The sequence below is a fragment of the Zootermopsis nevadensis genome, unplaced genomic scaffold (assembly GCF_977971745.1).
Source record: "Zootermopsis nevadensis isolate Lab colony 2312 unplaced genomic scaffold, Znev_1.0 Znev_ptg000008l, whole genome shotgun sequence".
In the NCBI taxonomy this organism is placed as follows: Eukaryota; Metazoa; Arthropoda; class Insecta; order Blattodea; family Termopsidae; genus Zootermopsis; species Zootermopsis nevadensis.
In genome coordinates, this window is record NW_028259140.1 from 8691143 (window position 1) to 8709653 (window position 18511).

An 18511-nucleotide genomic window follows, 5' to 3' on the forward strand; every position below is an offset into this window, starting at 1 on the left:
TTTTCCCTGAATATATAGCCGATACGTCCCTCCGTTAAGAACCACTATTACTACTATATGGCATCACAACCTACAGGACCAATCTTCAGGGTGGAAGTTACTTTTATCTTTAAAGTGCGATACTTTCCTCCGAAACATTGGTCATAATCCAAACATGGTCACAATCCACAAGACTTCAATGCTCATTTTTAACTTTGTAAAACATCAAAACTGTGCTGAAAATGTGTAGCTCTTTACTGTCCCCTCTATTAATGAATTAAAATGTGATATTATTTATTATATTTAATTGTTTACAATCATATAATATAATGCTTATAATTGTAACTATCCAATCAAAATATACCATGTTATTATCACTCACAAGTAGGGCCTACTTTTTACTTGTATCTAATTTACATTCCTAATTTTTGTACGTCATTTAATAGGGCTCTACAGGTACGTAGAAAGTCCCGTTATCCTTTAATTTGTGTGTGTGTGTGTGTGTTTGAGAAAATGGTACACAAAGATTCGTAAGCAATTTAAGAACAAGTAGTAATGAGCAGCATACGCGGGTTCACCAAAAACATTCACGGATAGGACTATATTGTAATAGTCTATACCAGTGGTATTCAACCTTTTTTGTTCGCGTACCCCCAGATATAATTTCTCTTCAACTTTGTACCCCCAAAGTTGTCGGTGCATAATTCAAGTTATACGTAGTATACAATCTACATCTAAAATAAATTACATTATTTATTATTCAGTGTTTATCATAAAATAATATATATTGTCTTTAATTTCACGTACCCCCTAAGATGTCTTCGCGTACCCCAGGTTGAATACCACTGGTCTATACGAAGACGATGGTAAACATTCCAATACAACTGATACATAAAAACCTTATGGTGTATGTATAAGAAACGAAACTTTGTACTTTATCCTGTTCAGAACGACCTATATCTGATTCCTCTATGTTTGAGATGCGAGGTAAACAATTCAACGATAGGGAAGGTCAGTCTGTGGAGTGGGAGGGGAGCATTACCGAAACAAAACCTCTTGCAATATGTCACCACATAGGTCCTTTTAGTAAGGTCTGGAACTAAATTAAGCTGTCAACCGAAATTGTTCGTCATACATAAGCTAGTAGTATTCTTTTTTGTTCCGGTAACAAATATACGTATAAAGGATAATGATTTGTAGAAACAAATTACTGAAAACCAGGTAAGAGCTCTATGAGCAGCATTTAAAGTAAAAACGTAAACGTAGGTGGTATACATAGTTACCACTGAAATACAAATTGATAAAGACCTGGGTTGAAATTCTCAGCGTAAATATACAAATTATGTCATAGAGATGAGGGCGTTTCCATGTAAAGAAAGCGGAACATGGTTTTGCTATCGATTTCCTACAAGTTTGCTCGAACCAGACGTTTGAAGGTGATAGTTCACTTCCAGCACATCGTTTTCAAACGGCAAAGTGGGTTACTTAAAGAATTCAAGTCACAAAACAGGGGTGCCAAAATTCGTGAAAGGAACGCTACCATCCTGTCTCCTATCTAATAAACGTTCATGCTTCTTGAGAAGCTAATAGTTGCACAGCCAGTCAAGACATTCCCCGCCTCTTATGGGACTCGATGATTAATTACCGTGTTTACAAAACCCCGCTGTTTGAGACAAAGATTAAAAAAGCGGTCTGTAATTTTACCTGTTCCTTTGTTGGATCTGAATTTGGTCTCTCGTCGTTCCGGAAGAACACAAATAAAGGTAATCGAGAACAAGTAGCGAGTGCTGTATATTTGGCCTTGAATGATATTTGACACGAATTCTAGGACGATTATGATTTTCTGTGCAGTTATTTGGGTGAAGACTGAGCGTATTGCTTTACATTGTAGTGCCGAATCCCACAAATGCTAAATGCGAAATTTTATTTTTTAAGAAAGACGATTCTTTTCGGATTTCAAATATAGGTTTTAAGTAATTCTCCCCTCTTTACAGACTATAGACAAAACTATTTATGCCATTTCAACAGTGAAAACCACGGGTTACGCTGAATATAAATGGAAGTCGTATAAAGTTTTAGATTTTCTATGTAGTTTAATGGAGGTATGTGCCTTGAATTACATTCTGCATCTAAGGCCGCCTGTCATGTGTGCAAGGAGATTTCTTATCTCTGGAATAACTTCGGAGTTGAAACACAGCAGAATAAGAAAGTAAGGATTTACGCTTCCGTTTATGATCAAAAGACGAAACTTTCTGACCGGGAAAATTTTAATATAAATTGCCTTTGGCCATAATGTTTTATAGATGTCTTTTAGGATAAATTATTTTCCTAAATTAATAAATCACTCAGTTGAATTTAATTTATCGGTTGCGTTCAGAAATTAGATATACATCTTTCAGAAAACGCGCAAACACGCCACTTTGCGACCAGTCTAGAAGAATGCTAGATGGCTGTTGTAAAAATTCGACGATGTGTTGTGTTAAAGTGTTTGGCCACAGTATACCGATTGCATTTTCGTGCACTACAATGGATCAAGGGCAACTTTGTTAAGTCTTCATCCATCATCTATAGCTGCGTTCGACAGGAAATCAGCGTACTCAATTCTCAGGTTAGAAAGTTTACATAATCTTACGATATGTACGTTTGCCAGCCACCATTCAAGCAAAAATGGCTGTCGTGTATAGTACTGTCAATGGCGATATTAAACGCACCCCTGACATGAATATGGATCGATTAAGTTGAAGTCAGACTGAAATAAACCAGTTTTAATAAAATGGAGACAAAATGAGAGGGCTCCTGTTATATCATTACATAGTAAGCTAGATTAATCCACTCCACATTCTCTTTTCCTAAGATCCATCTTCATATTGCCCTCCCATCTATGCCTAGGCTTTCTAATAGCGATTTTGTAAGCATGTCTAAACCCCATCCATGCTACATTCTGTGCCAATCTCTTGCTCCTTGATTTGATTATCCATACAATACTTGGTAAGGAGTGCAAATGAATGCATGGGAATGAAACGGGAACGTCACAAAAACAAACTTAAGCAAAGCGGAAAAGAACTACATAATATTCTAGAGAGTCAAGAAATTGAGTAACACTGTTTCTCTAACTGCAATAAGTAAGACTGATGTCATATTTGAATTCTGTTACTACGGTTACTTGTCTGGTAACGATCAGAATGACAGTTTCTGTTTGTGACGTGCTTTTCAAAATTTCTGTTAATATAAATGGTTTGAAGGGAAGAACAGACCATGATTATTTAATAATATTTTATATTGTTTACTACAATAAGTTAGTTACTACCGTGTTCACAGGGGCCCGCACATATTGTATCATCTTTACAAGATTCTTGTTCATGGAATGTTGGTTCCATCGTGGATAAAGTGAAATTAACTGTAGACCATAATATTCAAATAATTATTACCAAGGTCAGTAATGTTTTCCTGTGTCCATCTTCATTTACAAGTTGAAACATCACTTGTTATTAATCAGTTAATAACTTGTCTATATTGAAATTTATTGATAAGAAGTTCTTGCATAAATATTTTCTAAACATACATTTTTTGTCTACCAGGAAACAAAACCTCCAGGCCACCATGGCAATTTATGTTCATTTTTTTGCTTTTGCTTGCGTATAACATCTGCTTGTGTATTTTGTCTCTCTTCTATTTGGGTGAGCCATTCCTCAAATACTAGCTCAGCTTCATATAAGCGCTCTGCCTGCTGCATCAACTTTTCATTTTTCTTTTCTTCTTCTGCCAGCCTGCGTGGAGAAAGATATCAACTGGATAAGTTAAACAAATATCACAAAGGAATAAACAAATAAAAAACCAATTTCTTAACATCTGAAACTTATTACTTCTCTGGTATTTGATAATATTAGTGAAAATCAATTCTCATATCTTTTGATACTTAAAGTTAAGTATTTGTGGCTCTGATCAATAAAAAGAAGTTTCTGTGAATAGACAAAAAATTAATTTATTTTATAAATTAAATTTAGTACGGAAATGGCACACTGCCTCCATTATCAGGGCCCTGATGGTAGAGGTACCATTAAACTTCTACCAGACTGCACACTGCAGCATCCCAGACGACAAGTCGCTTTCATGCTTGCTGCTGTGACAACCTAAAATCATACATATTTTTCTGGTTCCCAAACACTTAATTGTGCTTGGCACTGCTAATTTTGCAGCATCTTTCTATTTTTGTTGTTGTTCTTCTTCTATGGCTCTCCGGTCCATATTCGGTCCATGGCCTCCTCAATTCTCCTCTTGCGACCATCCCCCAACCTGGAGGACCAGGGTACCTGTCTTAGTCTGACCTCTCCCCCTCGACCAATCTGGCTAGGGAGGTCCTGCCAGTAGCTATGCTACTGCCAGCATAGCTCTTGGGATCACTGAGGTACTCAAGCCCCACCACCACGACAAAAGTGGAGATGCATTTGGCCACCAAAGTGTCTCACTTGACATTGTTACAAAAACAAAGTAAATAAGACAAAAAAAATAGCATAAAACAGGTGGTGACATAAGAGGGATATGGAAATAATGGTATTAATACTGGACAATGGATGTGTAAATATAGTACAGGGAAAAGTATTAGTTATGTAAAAATGGGTTATGCAAGGGTGGTACTACATCATTGGACTTACTTGTCTTCCTTAATTTTATTCCTGAGTTCTGAATCTTTTCTTTTCTTCCATGCATTAAATGATGACTTGGCACTTTCTTGTTTAAGTCTTTCCTTTTCTTTCTTTCCTTCTTCCTCTTCTTGCTTTTTTCTTTCTTCCTCTCGTGCTTTTTCTTTCAGGGTTTTATCTGCCTGTTTTTTCCACAGCTTGAAAACCTAAACATGTAACATTATAATTGCAGTAAAATGTTAAGTTTTGGGTTTGAATCCTGCCTGGTAGTAGTAATATATGGTTAAAATCAGATGTTCTGGTAATTTGGTGTAGATGTCCTTTAATATTATAAATGTTGAACCTTTTGGGTTTTGCCAGTTATTTTGGGATACATCAGTTTTAAGAAAATTTAACCCACCATTTCTGCTTCATTTTTCTTTTCTTTATCTGGTTTTGTTGTTTCCTTTTGAATTTTTTGCTTCAATTTTTTATGTCTGATTAGTTTATCTTTCTCTATTTTCCATAAAAGAAAGGCTTCCTCCTGATTTGGCTTCCCTTTTGCCCCATCTGTTAACCTGTCAACAAAATAACATGAATTATCTCATATTATAGATAACAATGAAACAGAATGCTTGTCAGTGATTCTGATTAACACTTCTTACAGCAAATTAAGTAATTTACACAATATTATGCAAGTAATTCAGTCTTTCTCAGGAAGGGCCTGATTCTTAAAAAAAATACTGTCAGGCATATGCAACCTATGGTCCCCTGGACTGTGGTCCATGGAACCTATTTTTTGGCCTTGGAAATGGGGGGGGGTTTCCAAATCAAAAGCCTGGCAGGTTCACATCAGCAGAGATATCCTTGACATTTCAAGGTTAGATCCGTTTAAATCCCCCATTTTACAGCTATACTACCTCGCTCAGTATTACACATGACAGCATGTTTGCCTGTTCAGTGTAATGAACCTTCCTTACAGACGAGACACACGCATATTGGTGAATAACTAATTTCTAAAATTGTTTCTGGAACAGAACTGAGCAGCAGACTTACATGAATGTTTGTAAATAGAATTACGAGTCTTTTCCTATGTCAGAGCAGAGCTCATGAAAACAAACAGCGTTAGATATACATGAATTTTGAGCAGATTAAAACTGTCCTAATACAGGCTTATTATTTAAATACATTGTTTTAATTTAAATAAATGAAAAATTAACAATGTAATCATAAATTATGCCACTGAGTACCAAAATTTTAAACTGATTTACAATGACCTTTATATTTACTAATGTGGTCCATGCTCTGAAAATTTTGCACACCCCTGTTCCAAGGGTTTGATATGGAGAGATTATGGTAGATAAATTTTAACCCTCTCCCTGCCAGACAAGTTGTTATTAAAGGATAAATGTTGTTTCTAAAATATAGTTTGTTAAACATCATTAGAATTTATAACCTGAAATCTCTTCCAGATTCACTTTCGGTCTTCTTCTTTTGTTGCTGTTGTTTCTGTTTATTTTTTAATGTCTTCCATTCAATGAAGTTTTCTTCAGCTTTCTGTTTTTGCTCTGTTTTAACCTTAAAATAAATATTATATATTGAAGTCAATATACAAACATTTACATTATTCATGTTTATATTCATGATAAGTTAAGAGTAAAGAGGCCAAATCATACATTTATATTCATGCAGTAAAACCTGCTTTTAATAGGGTTCCAAGATACTTGAATATGTTCCCCATTCATTTAACACAGATACAAAATATTGTACAGTACATACAGTATTTATGAACAAAATCACAAGTCATAAATTTAGTCTACATATCTGTTGTGTTTCCTTTACATTTGGAAGATTCCTGGGTTGAATACCAGGCATTGAATATTTTGGCCAAGTTCACTCCTGCTCTTTATTTGGGAGGTTGTATTCAAATCTCAGCCTGTAGATTGGTTATCTTGACCGAGATTTTTCATCTACTCAGACCCGCCTTGGTAATGCCAGGATTACACATAATTTAGGACATGACTGCTTCCTTTCATAACCTTACCAATTCATTATTCATTAATCAACCTGTTATATAGTGTGAGTTACTGATGTCATTAAATAACCACAAATAAATAAATATATAAACATATAAATCCCAGGGGCTGCTAAGGATGTTTGCAGTTTTACTCGTGTTCTTGAGATGCACATATGCTATTATCCCATTGGGGGAATGATACCTTGTTAGAAAACCACATTTTCTTAACATGCACTACTTCTTAAATATTGTAGCAAATATGCAAAATATTAAATTATTAAAATAAAGTCTGTGGCAATTGGCTTTCTATACCGATTTGGTATTTGGTCACTTTACAAGGCTGCATAAATCTTTGAGGTTATGTAACAGCAATAAGATAATGATCAGGTGACTGATTGATAAATCAGGAATGATATATTATGTTTTTCTAAAGGGATACCATTAAAAACTTCAGTCTGAGTCGTCAGTCCCCAGCTGGGATTTGAATTATGTACCTTCTGAATGTGAATTAGACTGCTCATACCTTTTCAGAGTGTTCTTTTTTCCTCTGGTCATTAATGTCTTGTGCTTTCTTTCTTCTGCGTGCCTCTTCGAGTTTCTGGAAATACCATACTTCATACACAGCATTGGATAGCATTTTATGATCTATGTGTTCTATAACATTGAGCCAATCATAGAACATATTAAATCTGGTGCATTAATGTTACCAGTATGATATGATAATCAGTAAAAATATACTGGATACTGGGAACAACCCGTTCTTCAAGTGCCTGGCCCACGCCTCAGACCGTGCGGCCACTGCGGACCCGTAAAAATATTATGTCTATAATTTTATAAGCATTTTCTGAGGTATTAGTCTGTAATTTTTTAATTTATCCTTTCAAGTTACATGAGACTTCCTTGCATGGAATTCTTTTCTGGTTTACTTAATGGTACCATCTCAACTGCAGAATTTATATGGCACTGAATCTGACGAAAGAATGATTATAAATCTTTTCCTGCAGGAAATATCATGAAGTTGGTCAGAACAGAATCTGGAATATATTTACTATGCTCTATCTAACATTCATTGTTTACCACAAGAACACACCTCTAGAGGTCCTTTGTGAAACGCCAATTTGATCCTGTATCACACACTTCAGATTTTCTAGAGAGAAACTTCGATTTGTAAGACGAGTGTGAAATGTTGGTCCGACCCTGTAATAAGTTGGTTTCGTTATTACTGAAATAAATATGTACTTACATATAGCAATCATTGATTTGTTCATAATACCTTGGTGATGTATGCAGATTGGATGTAATGATTTCGTTGTTAATGCCAAAGTCTTTTGGTTGTATACCAAGTAACTTTAAGCTGCGTTGAAAACTTATTAAGTAATCTTTATTTACATTCTTGTCTGGTGGCTTGTTTCTTCTTGGGGTCACAGATGTGTTACTAACTGACCTCTTCTTAGAGAATTTATGGTTTTCTTCTGATTCATAGGCACTGTGCCATCTGTGCATGGTTAACAACACCTTTAACTCCAAATCACATGTGACTAGCTTACTGTAATAAATCAATTAAATTTTAATTCTTTCTTTAAAACATAGATTGTTGTAAAGTAAGACTACATACCGATATGTTGGTGGACTTCTATCCATTGCTGAACATTTCCCCAGGTTTTTTGTAATGTCATTGTCTGGATCTTGAATGCTAGTAGCAGATCTTGATACAACTTTTCCATCCCTGATTCTTAGCCTGTCAATATCCGGAGCATTACAGTTGTAATTGATTTCCTTTTTATCATTCTCCATGCCCTTTTCATTTTAGTAGCTGTCAGCAACTCCGGAGTCTTTGTAATGACCTCTTTTTAAGGTTTAGGTTATAGTTCACATCTACACTCACTTCTGGAGAAGTACAGAAACTAATATTAGAAGAATCATAATTACATTGCATTTCATTCATTATTGTAAAATGCTAATATAAACATTAAACACACGTAGGTATATAAGAAAACGTGTTTGATACTATACACACACAATGATTGAACCACATACTTATACGTGTTGTACTTACTTGTTTCCATGACAACACAAAACAAAATGACAAGCACAGATTATAGTGTCACTGAAATATGCTTTTACAATTCTCTTTGTCATTTTATGTCACAGAGTTGTTTCCGTGTGACCTTTACGTTCTAGGTACTGCGAAATTCCGTGAGAACATCACGTTCTCCAGTAACAGTGCGTGGAATTTGCAAGTGATCTTGCCATCTTCCTTGTTTGAGCATGTTTGATAGTTCCCTTTTCCTGGCAGAAGGCCTACTATATTCTATTAGTAACAGGCCTACCATATAAATTTATTTCTTATCCAATATAGAATGATGGAAAAATTGGCGTATAATAACACCGGGAACGGATATAAAACCTTAAAACAAAACGAAAATGTAAAAGGAAGAATTCTATAGAATGAATCGTTCCTGAGAAATTACTGTTCAATTCAAGTAATACTAGCGTTCGGGAATAACTCTTAAACTTTATAATTCGTTCTCATACTTCAGGTAGTAGAACCGAATTATCGCGAAAGAATTCTTTAAAAGTGGAGATTAGCCAAACTGATATCACACGAATTGAGTACAGACGTGGTAGAAACGCTTCCTGGAGATCATAATGAATACGTTATGATAGCCGTTCCACTGTATAACCTGAACGAGATTGGAACACGTGTTACAATTAACTCACGATGTTAACAAGTCTCAGACGCTAATATATGATGTGAAGCTTTCACGGCGGCTTTCATTAATAAAGTCTTCTCGGGCTATCAGCCGTGTTAGTTGGTGAGCAATCGCAGATGGTCCTCGAAACGTCGGCGACTGATCACCAACTAACACGGCTGATAGCCCAAGAAGACTTTATTAAAGTCTCGGTTTGATGTTTCGGTTGCCGTGACAGTTTTTGTAAAGACATCCGACAAGGGGTTATCCTTCAGATTGGGACTTTTTTGCGGAGAGGCTAACAGCCCTTCACCTTCAAAAAGTAACAAAGTATTCTTCATGATTTCAGACTGGGACGGATTCATTGGATAGTGTTCGTTGCCGGGCTTTTGTGAACACGGTAGTGAACCTTAGGGTCCTGAAGAGTCTCAAAAATGACTCTGAGTCGTGTCAGTTAGAATCACTACTTACACGTGGTTGAAATCCTTAGAAGAACAATCAGCTAATAAATTTTACACTCCAATTCGAAGATCTTTCCATGTCCTGTGCTCGACGGATGTTGGTATTTTGATGTGAGAAACGATTTCTATTTAAAGCATTTTTTCTTCTCTTCTGAACCCGGACGGACTTGATAGCAACCAATCCAAGTCAAGGAAGAAAAATACGAAGCTTTTTCTCAACATATTTAACATAATTTGGTGCGCATTGCCATACATATTATCAGGTTTCGTTGTGTAAGACCGCCTGAACGAATGTTTCTTCACTCAGTGGAAGAATTTTTGGCTGGTTTATCGCTGAAACTGTTAGAATCGGTTTTTACACATTACTTATGCCTCCTGCTTTCTCTGTTACGTTCGTTCGTGTCCAAGGGCGTAGTTGGAACACGGAGAAAGACATGATTTCACCTACGAAATATAAAGCTACGAGACGGATGTCTTGACTCCATTGTTGCACGTTAGACGCTGAACATGGAGATCCACGTAAGTAGTGTGTTAGCATTTCTGTAGGTGACAGCATGAGTAATTCTGATGTGGAAGAGGCAGTGTCGTTCATGAAACTTAGAATGAATATTTGACGTAAGCCTGTATTTAAGTAATGTCTAACAAATAAAAATTGTTGGCTACATATAAATATAGAATATCCGCGAATTTGGTTGTTTTTAAGATATATCATACTGATTTTGATGTATGTTGTCAGATATGCTTTATGATAACTATTAAAAGTCATTTATGGTACGATGAATATGCATACAGAGTATTTCGTTTACATCTCAAACCCCTTTACTCACAAAACGATTAAACAAATGACAATATTGAATTCTTGTCGCCGTATCCCGTTGTTGCAACTGCATTGCTTGAAATAGGAACCACAGTAATTCCAGCTCCATCAGCATTTGTGATTAACAAACACTTCTTGTGTTCCGAAATGTTGTTACCAATCAATGTACTGTTTTAATTCGGCACTTCCTTGTTAGCGTCATTCAACTATTTTAGAAATTGACGTGAGCAGCGGCCTAGCAACAGAGAGGATCTTGACTCGAATGTCATCGGGAGGTCTGAGAGAATCTCTTACATGGGGCCGCACCTGATTCTGCTTTAATTTTGTTCCGTTTTAAACGGTGCGCGCCGTACAATTTTTTAGGGATGTCACAGCATTTGTTGGTCGGCATTTTGTTCACTCTGTATCAGAAATTAATTTCACAAGTTTTATTTCTGTTTAGATGGTGCAGAGCGTGATGAATATGAACACTAAATTAAATGATTTTTTATGACTATATAAAATTTTAAAAATTCCAATCCTTTTCTGTTAAAACAATGTAGTCTACTTACGAATGACTTATAAGTAGTTTTATTTTTGTGTATTTCTTGTCTCTCACTGCTTATAGTACGCATTTTTAATGTATTCTGTGGGAAATGCTATACTGTATTAAGCGGACAGGACTTTTCAGGCCCATATGGATTTAATCGAGGCGTTCGATGCCAGGTTTTTTAATACTTTTATTTAATTTGTATTTTATGGTGTTCTTCAGAGACAGTACATAAACAGTTTAGAGCTAAGTATAGCATTTGGTTTGAATAAAAAAAATACAGATTTAAAGTAATTAGGCTAATTGCACTGTCGTTGCATATGATGTGCTTGTTGACAAATTAGTTCGCGTTTGACTAAATGCAGGCTCCATAAGTGAAGCCTTCGTGTTTTTTCATGAAAATATTGGCGAATGTCGGTATAAACTGCGTTTTAAGTGTGTGTGTGTGTGTGTGTGTGTTATTGTCTATTTCTGTATCTTATTAATATTTTTAATGATGAATTTCTTTTTGAGACTTTGATAAAAGTTAAATATGATCTTTATGTAAAGTAGAGGTTATAATTATCTGGTGATGGACTTGACTGTATTCACTTAAGTTTTATCTTCACGATTATTTCTCTGTGTTTAAGTTTTCCATGTGATCTCTTCCCACGAAGTGTTACAATTAAAATGTTGTATGCATTTGAGCTTGCTTTATTCGTAATCAGTAAATCCATGTTAGAAATTGAAATGGTTTGTTGTTCTTGATATGCATAGTTTTCAAACTCTACTTGAAATATCTGAATAGACATCAAAACTCTCATTTTCAAGGCAAAATTACACACCGCATATTTGGGTACGGTTAAATATATTCACAGTAAAATTACTTTGTAACTGTTCATAACAAAACGTAGCTTCAATGATTGGGTAAAAACACTATACAAAATGAAAACCAACATAGGTTGTTCAATGCATTCGATTTCTTCAGCCTTCACTGCAACGACCATGACGTATGGACAAATTACAAAAGACATTATGAAAGTTGACCGCGAAAGCAGGCCTTTGATAATGTCCAAAACAGATGTTTTCTGTTTTTTAATACCACATCCAGACGTTTTCTTTAGTGTGGTGGATAAAAACGAAAATTAAAACATAATTATGTAACGGTTGACGTGTGCACAGAAACAAAAGAGAGATTTTGCGCAATATTACACTGAATACCAAAGCATTGTTTTTACTAGAAAGTACGTTGTTCTGGTCGAGTTGAATTTCCTCATGAACGTTGTTTCCTTTATTTTTGTGGGCTTAAATGCATTCAAACCCCTTTTCTTGAATGTTGCTCCGTGTAGTCTGGTAGAAGTTTACCGACGTTTCAGAGGCACTGCTGACTACATTATCAGGGCGATCGCTAGCTAGCAGAAGAGCTGTGAACGTACCCTCTTCACATCAGTACACATGATTGTCTTTTAAGGGTCGCTTGAAAGACCCATCACATGGCTGAGGATAAACATGATCGTCTACTTTTACTAATTCCAAGATTAAACTTAACGTGTATTTCTCGTTTGTGAAAACATACAACGAAGTAGACATCGTAAAATTTGTTTCACAATTTGATAATGTCTAATCTTGGCTGCAACGAATTTGCTCTGATTTATTACAAGTTTCTTTCGAATAACCACCTTTTCGTGGTGCGTGGTCGTACTCTGATCTGTGACGTAAAATATCACAGGAAGCTGTTTGAGAAACGCCCACATTTTATGAAAATGTACATTTCTTTTAATAAGTGCACTACTGTCGTATGGGACATGAGAGGCATGACACGACGCATTCCAGACATGTGCTCGCGTTTTTACTAAATTACGTGTTAACACGGTCAGTGAACAAGTATTTACTTGTTACAGTACGCTGATTTCTGTTAACTTTCTCCAAAGGTCCACCGAGTGTGTTTGCCTTGTTATGTCACGTAGTGAGCTCAGTTATTAATGACAGAGTTTCTATTTTCTTCGTGACGTGATCACAGTAATTCTAAATTCCGGATGACACTTCCTTGTCATGCTTATCTCATTGGTATAGCATGGATGTCTCATGCATAGCAAAGTCTTTATTTGGTTCCAGTATGCTCAATCATTTTTATTGTCATGTTACGTCACTGCTGCATAATGCGTCGTCAGATTCCGGACGGAGAACACGGCCTGCAGATATCGAGAGTAGCTGTTAATACGTTGAGTAAATGGACAGCGGATAAGGGGTAGTCCTTGAGCTTGTGCGTCGGTGGGAGTTTAATGTTACTTTTTACAGTAAAGTCATCCTTTCCGACCTTCGGTTATCCGAAATCCGTTTTATCCGACGTTAGTCTTAGCGAGGGAAATAATTCTATCGAGACCCCGCTTGCTTACGTTGAAAAACAAAGGAATTCGACTACAGTTCCGGTGTTGGCCTGACCTTGCGTCAAAGAAAAGGAAGGAGGCTCAAAAGAAAATACCCATTATTAATGTATAACAGATAAATTCTTTAACTTAAAATTTGTGGAAAGCACAATTTTTGTTTGTGAGTTTCTTAATGTTATGTCATTTTGCATTTTTTTCGTAATTGGATAATATCGCAAATTAAATTGATATTTATTCTCGCCATTTTCATCAGTCTTCTGGATTATCCATCATTTTCAATTATCTCGATCATTGGGCCGAGATATGAAGCATGAGTGTTAACCACTCGTCCGCGGCATTTAAATGAACCTTATAAAAGGATGACGTGGATTCATTCGGCTCAAGGCAGGGCTCAGAAAGGACGTGTTGCCGGGGACTTGTACTGGTTAACTCGGGCCTCTTGTTAGTTTTGACTTTTATCCGAGCCCTTTGTTATCGACACAGAAAATACCAGATTATATAGGCGATACACCAGTATCAGTATATCGATACACGTACGATCCATATATCGATACGTCTTCCCTGTCCCTGCTTCCAGATACGAGTAATATAGCTTGCTGATGCGAGATTCTTGTTAAGAAGTTGGCATTACGCCCCTGGGGTTCAGTAAACACGGTAATGGATTTTCAGCCTCGAGATCTTATGATCAGCTGAGCTATTATCTGCTTCTCAAGAAGGGGCTGTCGTCTGTCTGTAATGAAGTGTGATTGGTTGCAGTTGTGTGTTGGAGTGTCTGCATTGCTGATGTGTATCGCTTTGTCGGTGAACGCACAGTATGAACATCCTTATGAACCACAGCAGCGCGCCCCTCAGTATGAGCAACCCCAGCGCCCACTTCCAGTCATTCTAATGCACAAGCAGTCCCTGGCTCAAGATGGCTCCTTCAATTACGCCTTCGCGGCAGATAATGGTCTTCAGCAGGGCGAATCCATCAGCCCAGATGGAACCAGAAGAGGATCTTACTCCTACGTTGATCCTAACGGCAAAAAGATCAGTGTTAAATATACTGCAGGAAAAGAGGGATTCCGAATCTTGGAGGGTGATCACCTTCCTAAAGCTCCAACACCTGTAGCCGCTGCACCTGCTGGTGGCTTTGCACCAAGACAGTCTCATTACCAAGCTGCACCATCCTACACGGCGGGTTACCAAGGAGCTGGAAGCAATGTTCTGTTCCGTGGTCAAGAAGGCAGTCCGTACTACAAGGTGCAGGATGACTACGAGAGCAAATCCGCTGCCAAGAATGTGTATCAGGCCTCTGCACCCGCGTCCTTCCCGACGACGGAGCAGAGACGCGCGCATCCCGTCGTCCCACAGCCACCGGCCCATTACGGCGGAAGTTCGCAACCAGACGCTGAAGGCAGGCAGGAGCCCCACACCTTCGGCGGTGGTTACGCTTTCGAGTTCTCCGGATGATGTGGACCAGCTGCTTGACGTCGAACCTCGTTCCAGTCTGTATTTTGTCTTTTCTTTATGCCCTGAATGAACGTGGTGCCGGTTACCTTAATGTTGTCCATGTGATGACTCAGGTGATGTTGAAGTTTCTGAAAATCCGGAAGGAATTAAAATTGGGTCAGAATTTTGCTTCAACGCTGCCATTGCGATTTCAGACCTTCAAAATTTAAAACTTTAATGTGTGTTATATTACCACGCTGTCGTGAAAGTACCTTCTGGGTCTCTCACGCATGCTTAAAGTGATGACACGACGTTTTCTTGTATTACGGGATTTTTTTCGGTTGATTTTGTGGTCTTCAGAATATTATTTTACACTGAACATCTTGGAAGTTTACATCCTTAATTTTTAATTACCGTTGCAGAAGATCTTTTGTTATTAAAATTAATTATTTTAAAATTAAAAAATAGTCCGGTTGTATATGCAGAATGTAGTAGTAACGTATCGTAACTTAATTTCGAGGGATGTTTTTAAAGAACTGAAAACAAATGCTGTATTTCATATATTCAGCTATGCAGTTCGGATAATTGCCGTCCTATTCATCATTATACCTTTCTTTCTCACAAAATTTCAACATTAGTTTTTCGTGTCTGGAGAAAGAAGCCTGAAATTGTTATTACTAGAAGATTATGTGAAGTTAAATAATGTTTCCTTTTTACATACAACTTCGCAGTACACAACTTTCAAATGCGTTCGATGGTAAATTGCTTCCCTAATTAGCAGTCATGCCCATTTATTCAAAACAAAATGTTGTAGTTGTTATGCTGTGTAAAGAATATGTTTTTAATGCAGAACACAGTTAAACTGTTAAACACCAGAGAGGTTACAAAGTATGAGCCATATTTTAAAATGTTTCAGATGAAGATGTATTGATCGACAAAATATAATCTGTACCACAATGGCAGATACCTAATAGCAGCACACCATGGCTAACTGTTCTGCCATCTGTTGACGCGATTGTACAATTATTATTCTGCATCTTAAGGTATTAATCCTAGGTGGCACTTCAGTTTATAAAGATTTCAAATTTGTGTGCACTAGCTAGTTTCAGTTGTGGCCACTAGATTGCATGTGGATAACTGTTGATAATTTATAGATTAACTCTTTCCGTCTTTCATAAAATCGTTCGAAAACCTTTTCGTTTTAAAATATAAAAACACGACATGAAAGCCTTATATGCTGCTCCCGGGCTGGGACTTGAACAGCTAACCACTTTAAAAGGTAATGCTATCTATGTTTCTCCCTGAGGATGGGTTGAAGAAATTATATTTTTATGTTTATTTTATTATGCTTAATTTTTATTTTCGGAGTTGATGTATAAAGGTGATAAATCCATTTGAAGACATTTTCAGTTTAAATTTTGTTATTGGCTTGTATTACACGCCAGCTGTAGGAATGTAATGTGTCGCCATTGTTATTATTGTTATTATTAGTAGTATTGGTTTTACATTACGTGTTGGTTGGATAAATGTTGTCAGGATGGACTGTACGTCTTGCAGCAATTATTTACATGTCAATATGTTTATAAAAGTTGTGTAGAAAATCTGTTGAATTGGTTTTAAGTAAAATGCAGTTATCTTTATTGTGTGGATGTTGTGATTTAAGCATTCGGGGATAATGGAGTGTGATTCTGAAGCAAGATGTAGATGTTCTTTGCTAGCTCCATGTATTTGGAATTCTTTGTTATGATAAAAGTATTGGAACTGTGTAAACTCAAGTTTAGTGCCACATTTCTTCATTGTGTTCTGTTATGGGTAGGTTCGTATGCTGTGTTACCTTTTGTTGGTATTTCTATGTATGTTCTTTGTGTCATACAGACGTTTCTATTATACGGGCTTTTTAATACTTTCGTGTTAGGGTCACTTCTGGCTTGTACTTGTGGTTAGGTACGTGCGTTTGGGATGTTTTATTTCTGGATTTGTATTTCATATCTAAATGATAATGACTCTAATTTGCTTCGCAATCATGTCTACTTGTGCGACAGCTAATGATGTTAGTGCTTGGCTGTTAGTGGCCTCTTTTGGCTGTTGCCAAGCACTCTAATAAATGAATTGAATTGAATCATTGTCATAATTATTTCTAATTTTCAATGTCTTTTGAAATTCAAAGGGAAATGTTATTTTTTCGCATCATCACGTACCTCATTTATTTCCTTTTTGAGTTTCGTAAGTGCCTATATCTTATTTAGAAGAATTTATAAAAATAGGCTAAAGGTTGCAGCATTTACACAGTAGAACATTTTGCCTTCAAGCATAATTACATAGAACTTGATCAGCGAATCATAAAACAGACACACACACATAGTCATATGACATTATATATTGCTATTAATGTTGTTTGTTGCTGTTATGTTTGATTTAGCGCAGCTTAATAGATTTCATACACTGTATCCGAGGTTATAGAGCACTACTAGATTTAATAAAGTTTTACATAGAACTTCAGTTTGGGGCAGAGAAGTAAACGCGATTTTGACGAAAGTGTATTCCTGCCACATCTTTTACACACTGGATTTTGAAATATCGTTGTATGGAATTAAAATAATCTAATATAACGAGAGTTAGGCTATAAAGAATATGCAAAGGGAACAGATAGAAAAAATGTTTTCTGAACCGAATAAAGCATGATCTGCCATATCGTTCTTCTGTATTGGAAGATATTAGTGCCACCTTGGAATCAAGTTTCGGCACAGTCCACACAGAAGACAGGTTCAGAGTCTTGTTGTTGTCCGTGTAGGTAGAGTATGGCACCATAAATTGTATCGACCAATCAGAGACCAGTTTACCTGTTTGTTGTTGGAAAATTGCCTGGGTTTCTCTTTGTAGGACGTAGTTTATGTGACAGTAGTACAGCAACGAGAATTACTGAGTTACTGTCTACCTGTCATTGAAACGGGTACACATGAAACCTATTTCAAGTAATGCCTTTTACATTGTAAGATACCATCAATTGAAGACGCATTAGAGAAGGATCATTGACCTTAAGATCAAGGGCAAATCTGTGGTTAATTAGCACCACACCATGAAGACGTATGGAAAAGTGGAGGTAAAGTGCCACGCATTCTTAATCTCGACATTAGAAGGAGGTGAGAGGACCGGCCACTTCATCTTGGGGGAAAACAAACAGTTGTTCTTCGGCAGAATATTTTGTATAAATATTTCTGTCTTCTGGGTTGTTGCGATGAATCGCCCTGATGACGAAGGCAGTATGACCTCTGAAACGTTGGTGGAAATCTACCAGACTACACAGCGCAACAACCCAGAAGACAGAAATCTTTATACTCACCGCTGTGAAAACCTCAAATCTAACAGAATATTTCGTCTTTCTGTCTCAATTCTAAAAATATAAGGCTGGTGTGTGAATCTTATCATTCTTCTTGATTTATCACGCTGTTAATCCATCCATCCATCCTGCATTGTATAATATGCTATTCCTGTCACGCTCGGGGAAACCCAAGCCGTTGCTAGGATACGGGAAAAACCCAAAGTTCTCCGTAATGGCGATAGTTTTAGGTATACAGTGCAAATTGTGAAGTTTCAAATTA

General features: G+C 36.7%; 3 protein-coding genes across 7 annotated transcripts in view; 2 read left to right on the forward strand and 1 right to left on the reverse strand.

Moving 5' to 3' along the window:
• Positions 1-1268: 1268 nt before the first annotated feature.
• On the forward strand, positions 1269-17031 carry LOC110839343 (uncharacterized). 2 transcript variants are annotated; one of them, XM_022083460.2, is made up of 2 exons: positions 1269-2587; positions 14238-17031. In XM_022083460.2, exons 1-2 carry the CDS (start codon positions 2426-2428, stop codon positions 14931-14933), a joined length of 858 nt encoding a protein of 285 aa, XP_021939152.1. In that variant the 5' UTR covers positions 1269-2425; the 3' UTR covers positions 14934-17031. The 2 variants fall into 2 exon arrangements, with proteins under 2 accessions (XP_021939152.1, XP_021939153.1); XM_022083461.2 differs by lacking the exon at positions 1269-2587 and adding an exon at positions 10120-10288.
• The window catches only part of LOC110839369 (leucine zipper putative tumor suppressor 2 homolog), a 62899-nt gene continuing 46848 nt past the window's right edge, over positions 2461-18511 (forward strand). For both annotated transcript variants that reach the window (XM_087345000.1, XM_087345001.1), the window contains exon 1: positions 2461-2587. The gene's annotated coding sequence lies outside the window, so the exon portion shown is untranslated. The remainder of the gene's footprint in view (positions 2588-18511) is intronic.
• LOC110839342 (uncharacterized) lies at positions 3239-8783 on the reverse strand. 3 transcript variants are annotated; one of them, XM_022083457.2, is made up of 9 exons: positions 8672-8783; positions 8231-8502; positions 7889-8110; positions 7706-7812; positions 7139-7269; positions 6055-6176; positions 5020-5176; positions 4632-4825; positions 3239-3746 (listed from the first exon to the last, which is right to left on the reverse strand). In XM_022083457.2, exons 2-9 carry the CDS (start codon positions 8407-8409, stop codon positions 3551-3553), a joined length of 1308 nt encoding a protein of 435 aa, XP_021939149.1. In that variant the 5' UTR covers positions 8410-8502; positions 8672-8783; the 3' UTR covers positions 3239-3550. The 3 variants fall into 3 exon arrangements, with proteins under 3 accessions (XP_021939149.1, XP_021939150.1, XP_087201139.1); XM_022083458.2 differs by lacking the exon at positions 8672-8783 and adding an exon at positions 8653-8667; XM_087345013.1 differs by lacking the exons at positions 7889-8110; positions 8672-8783 and having other exon boundaries at positions 8231-8617.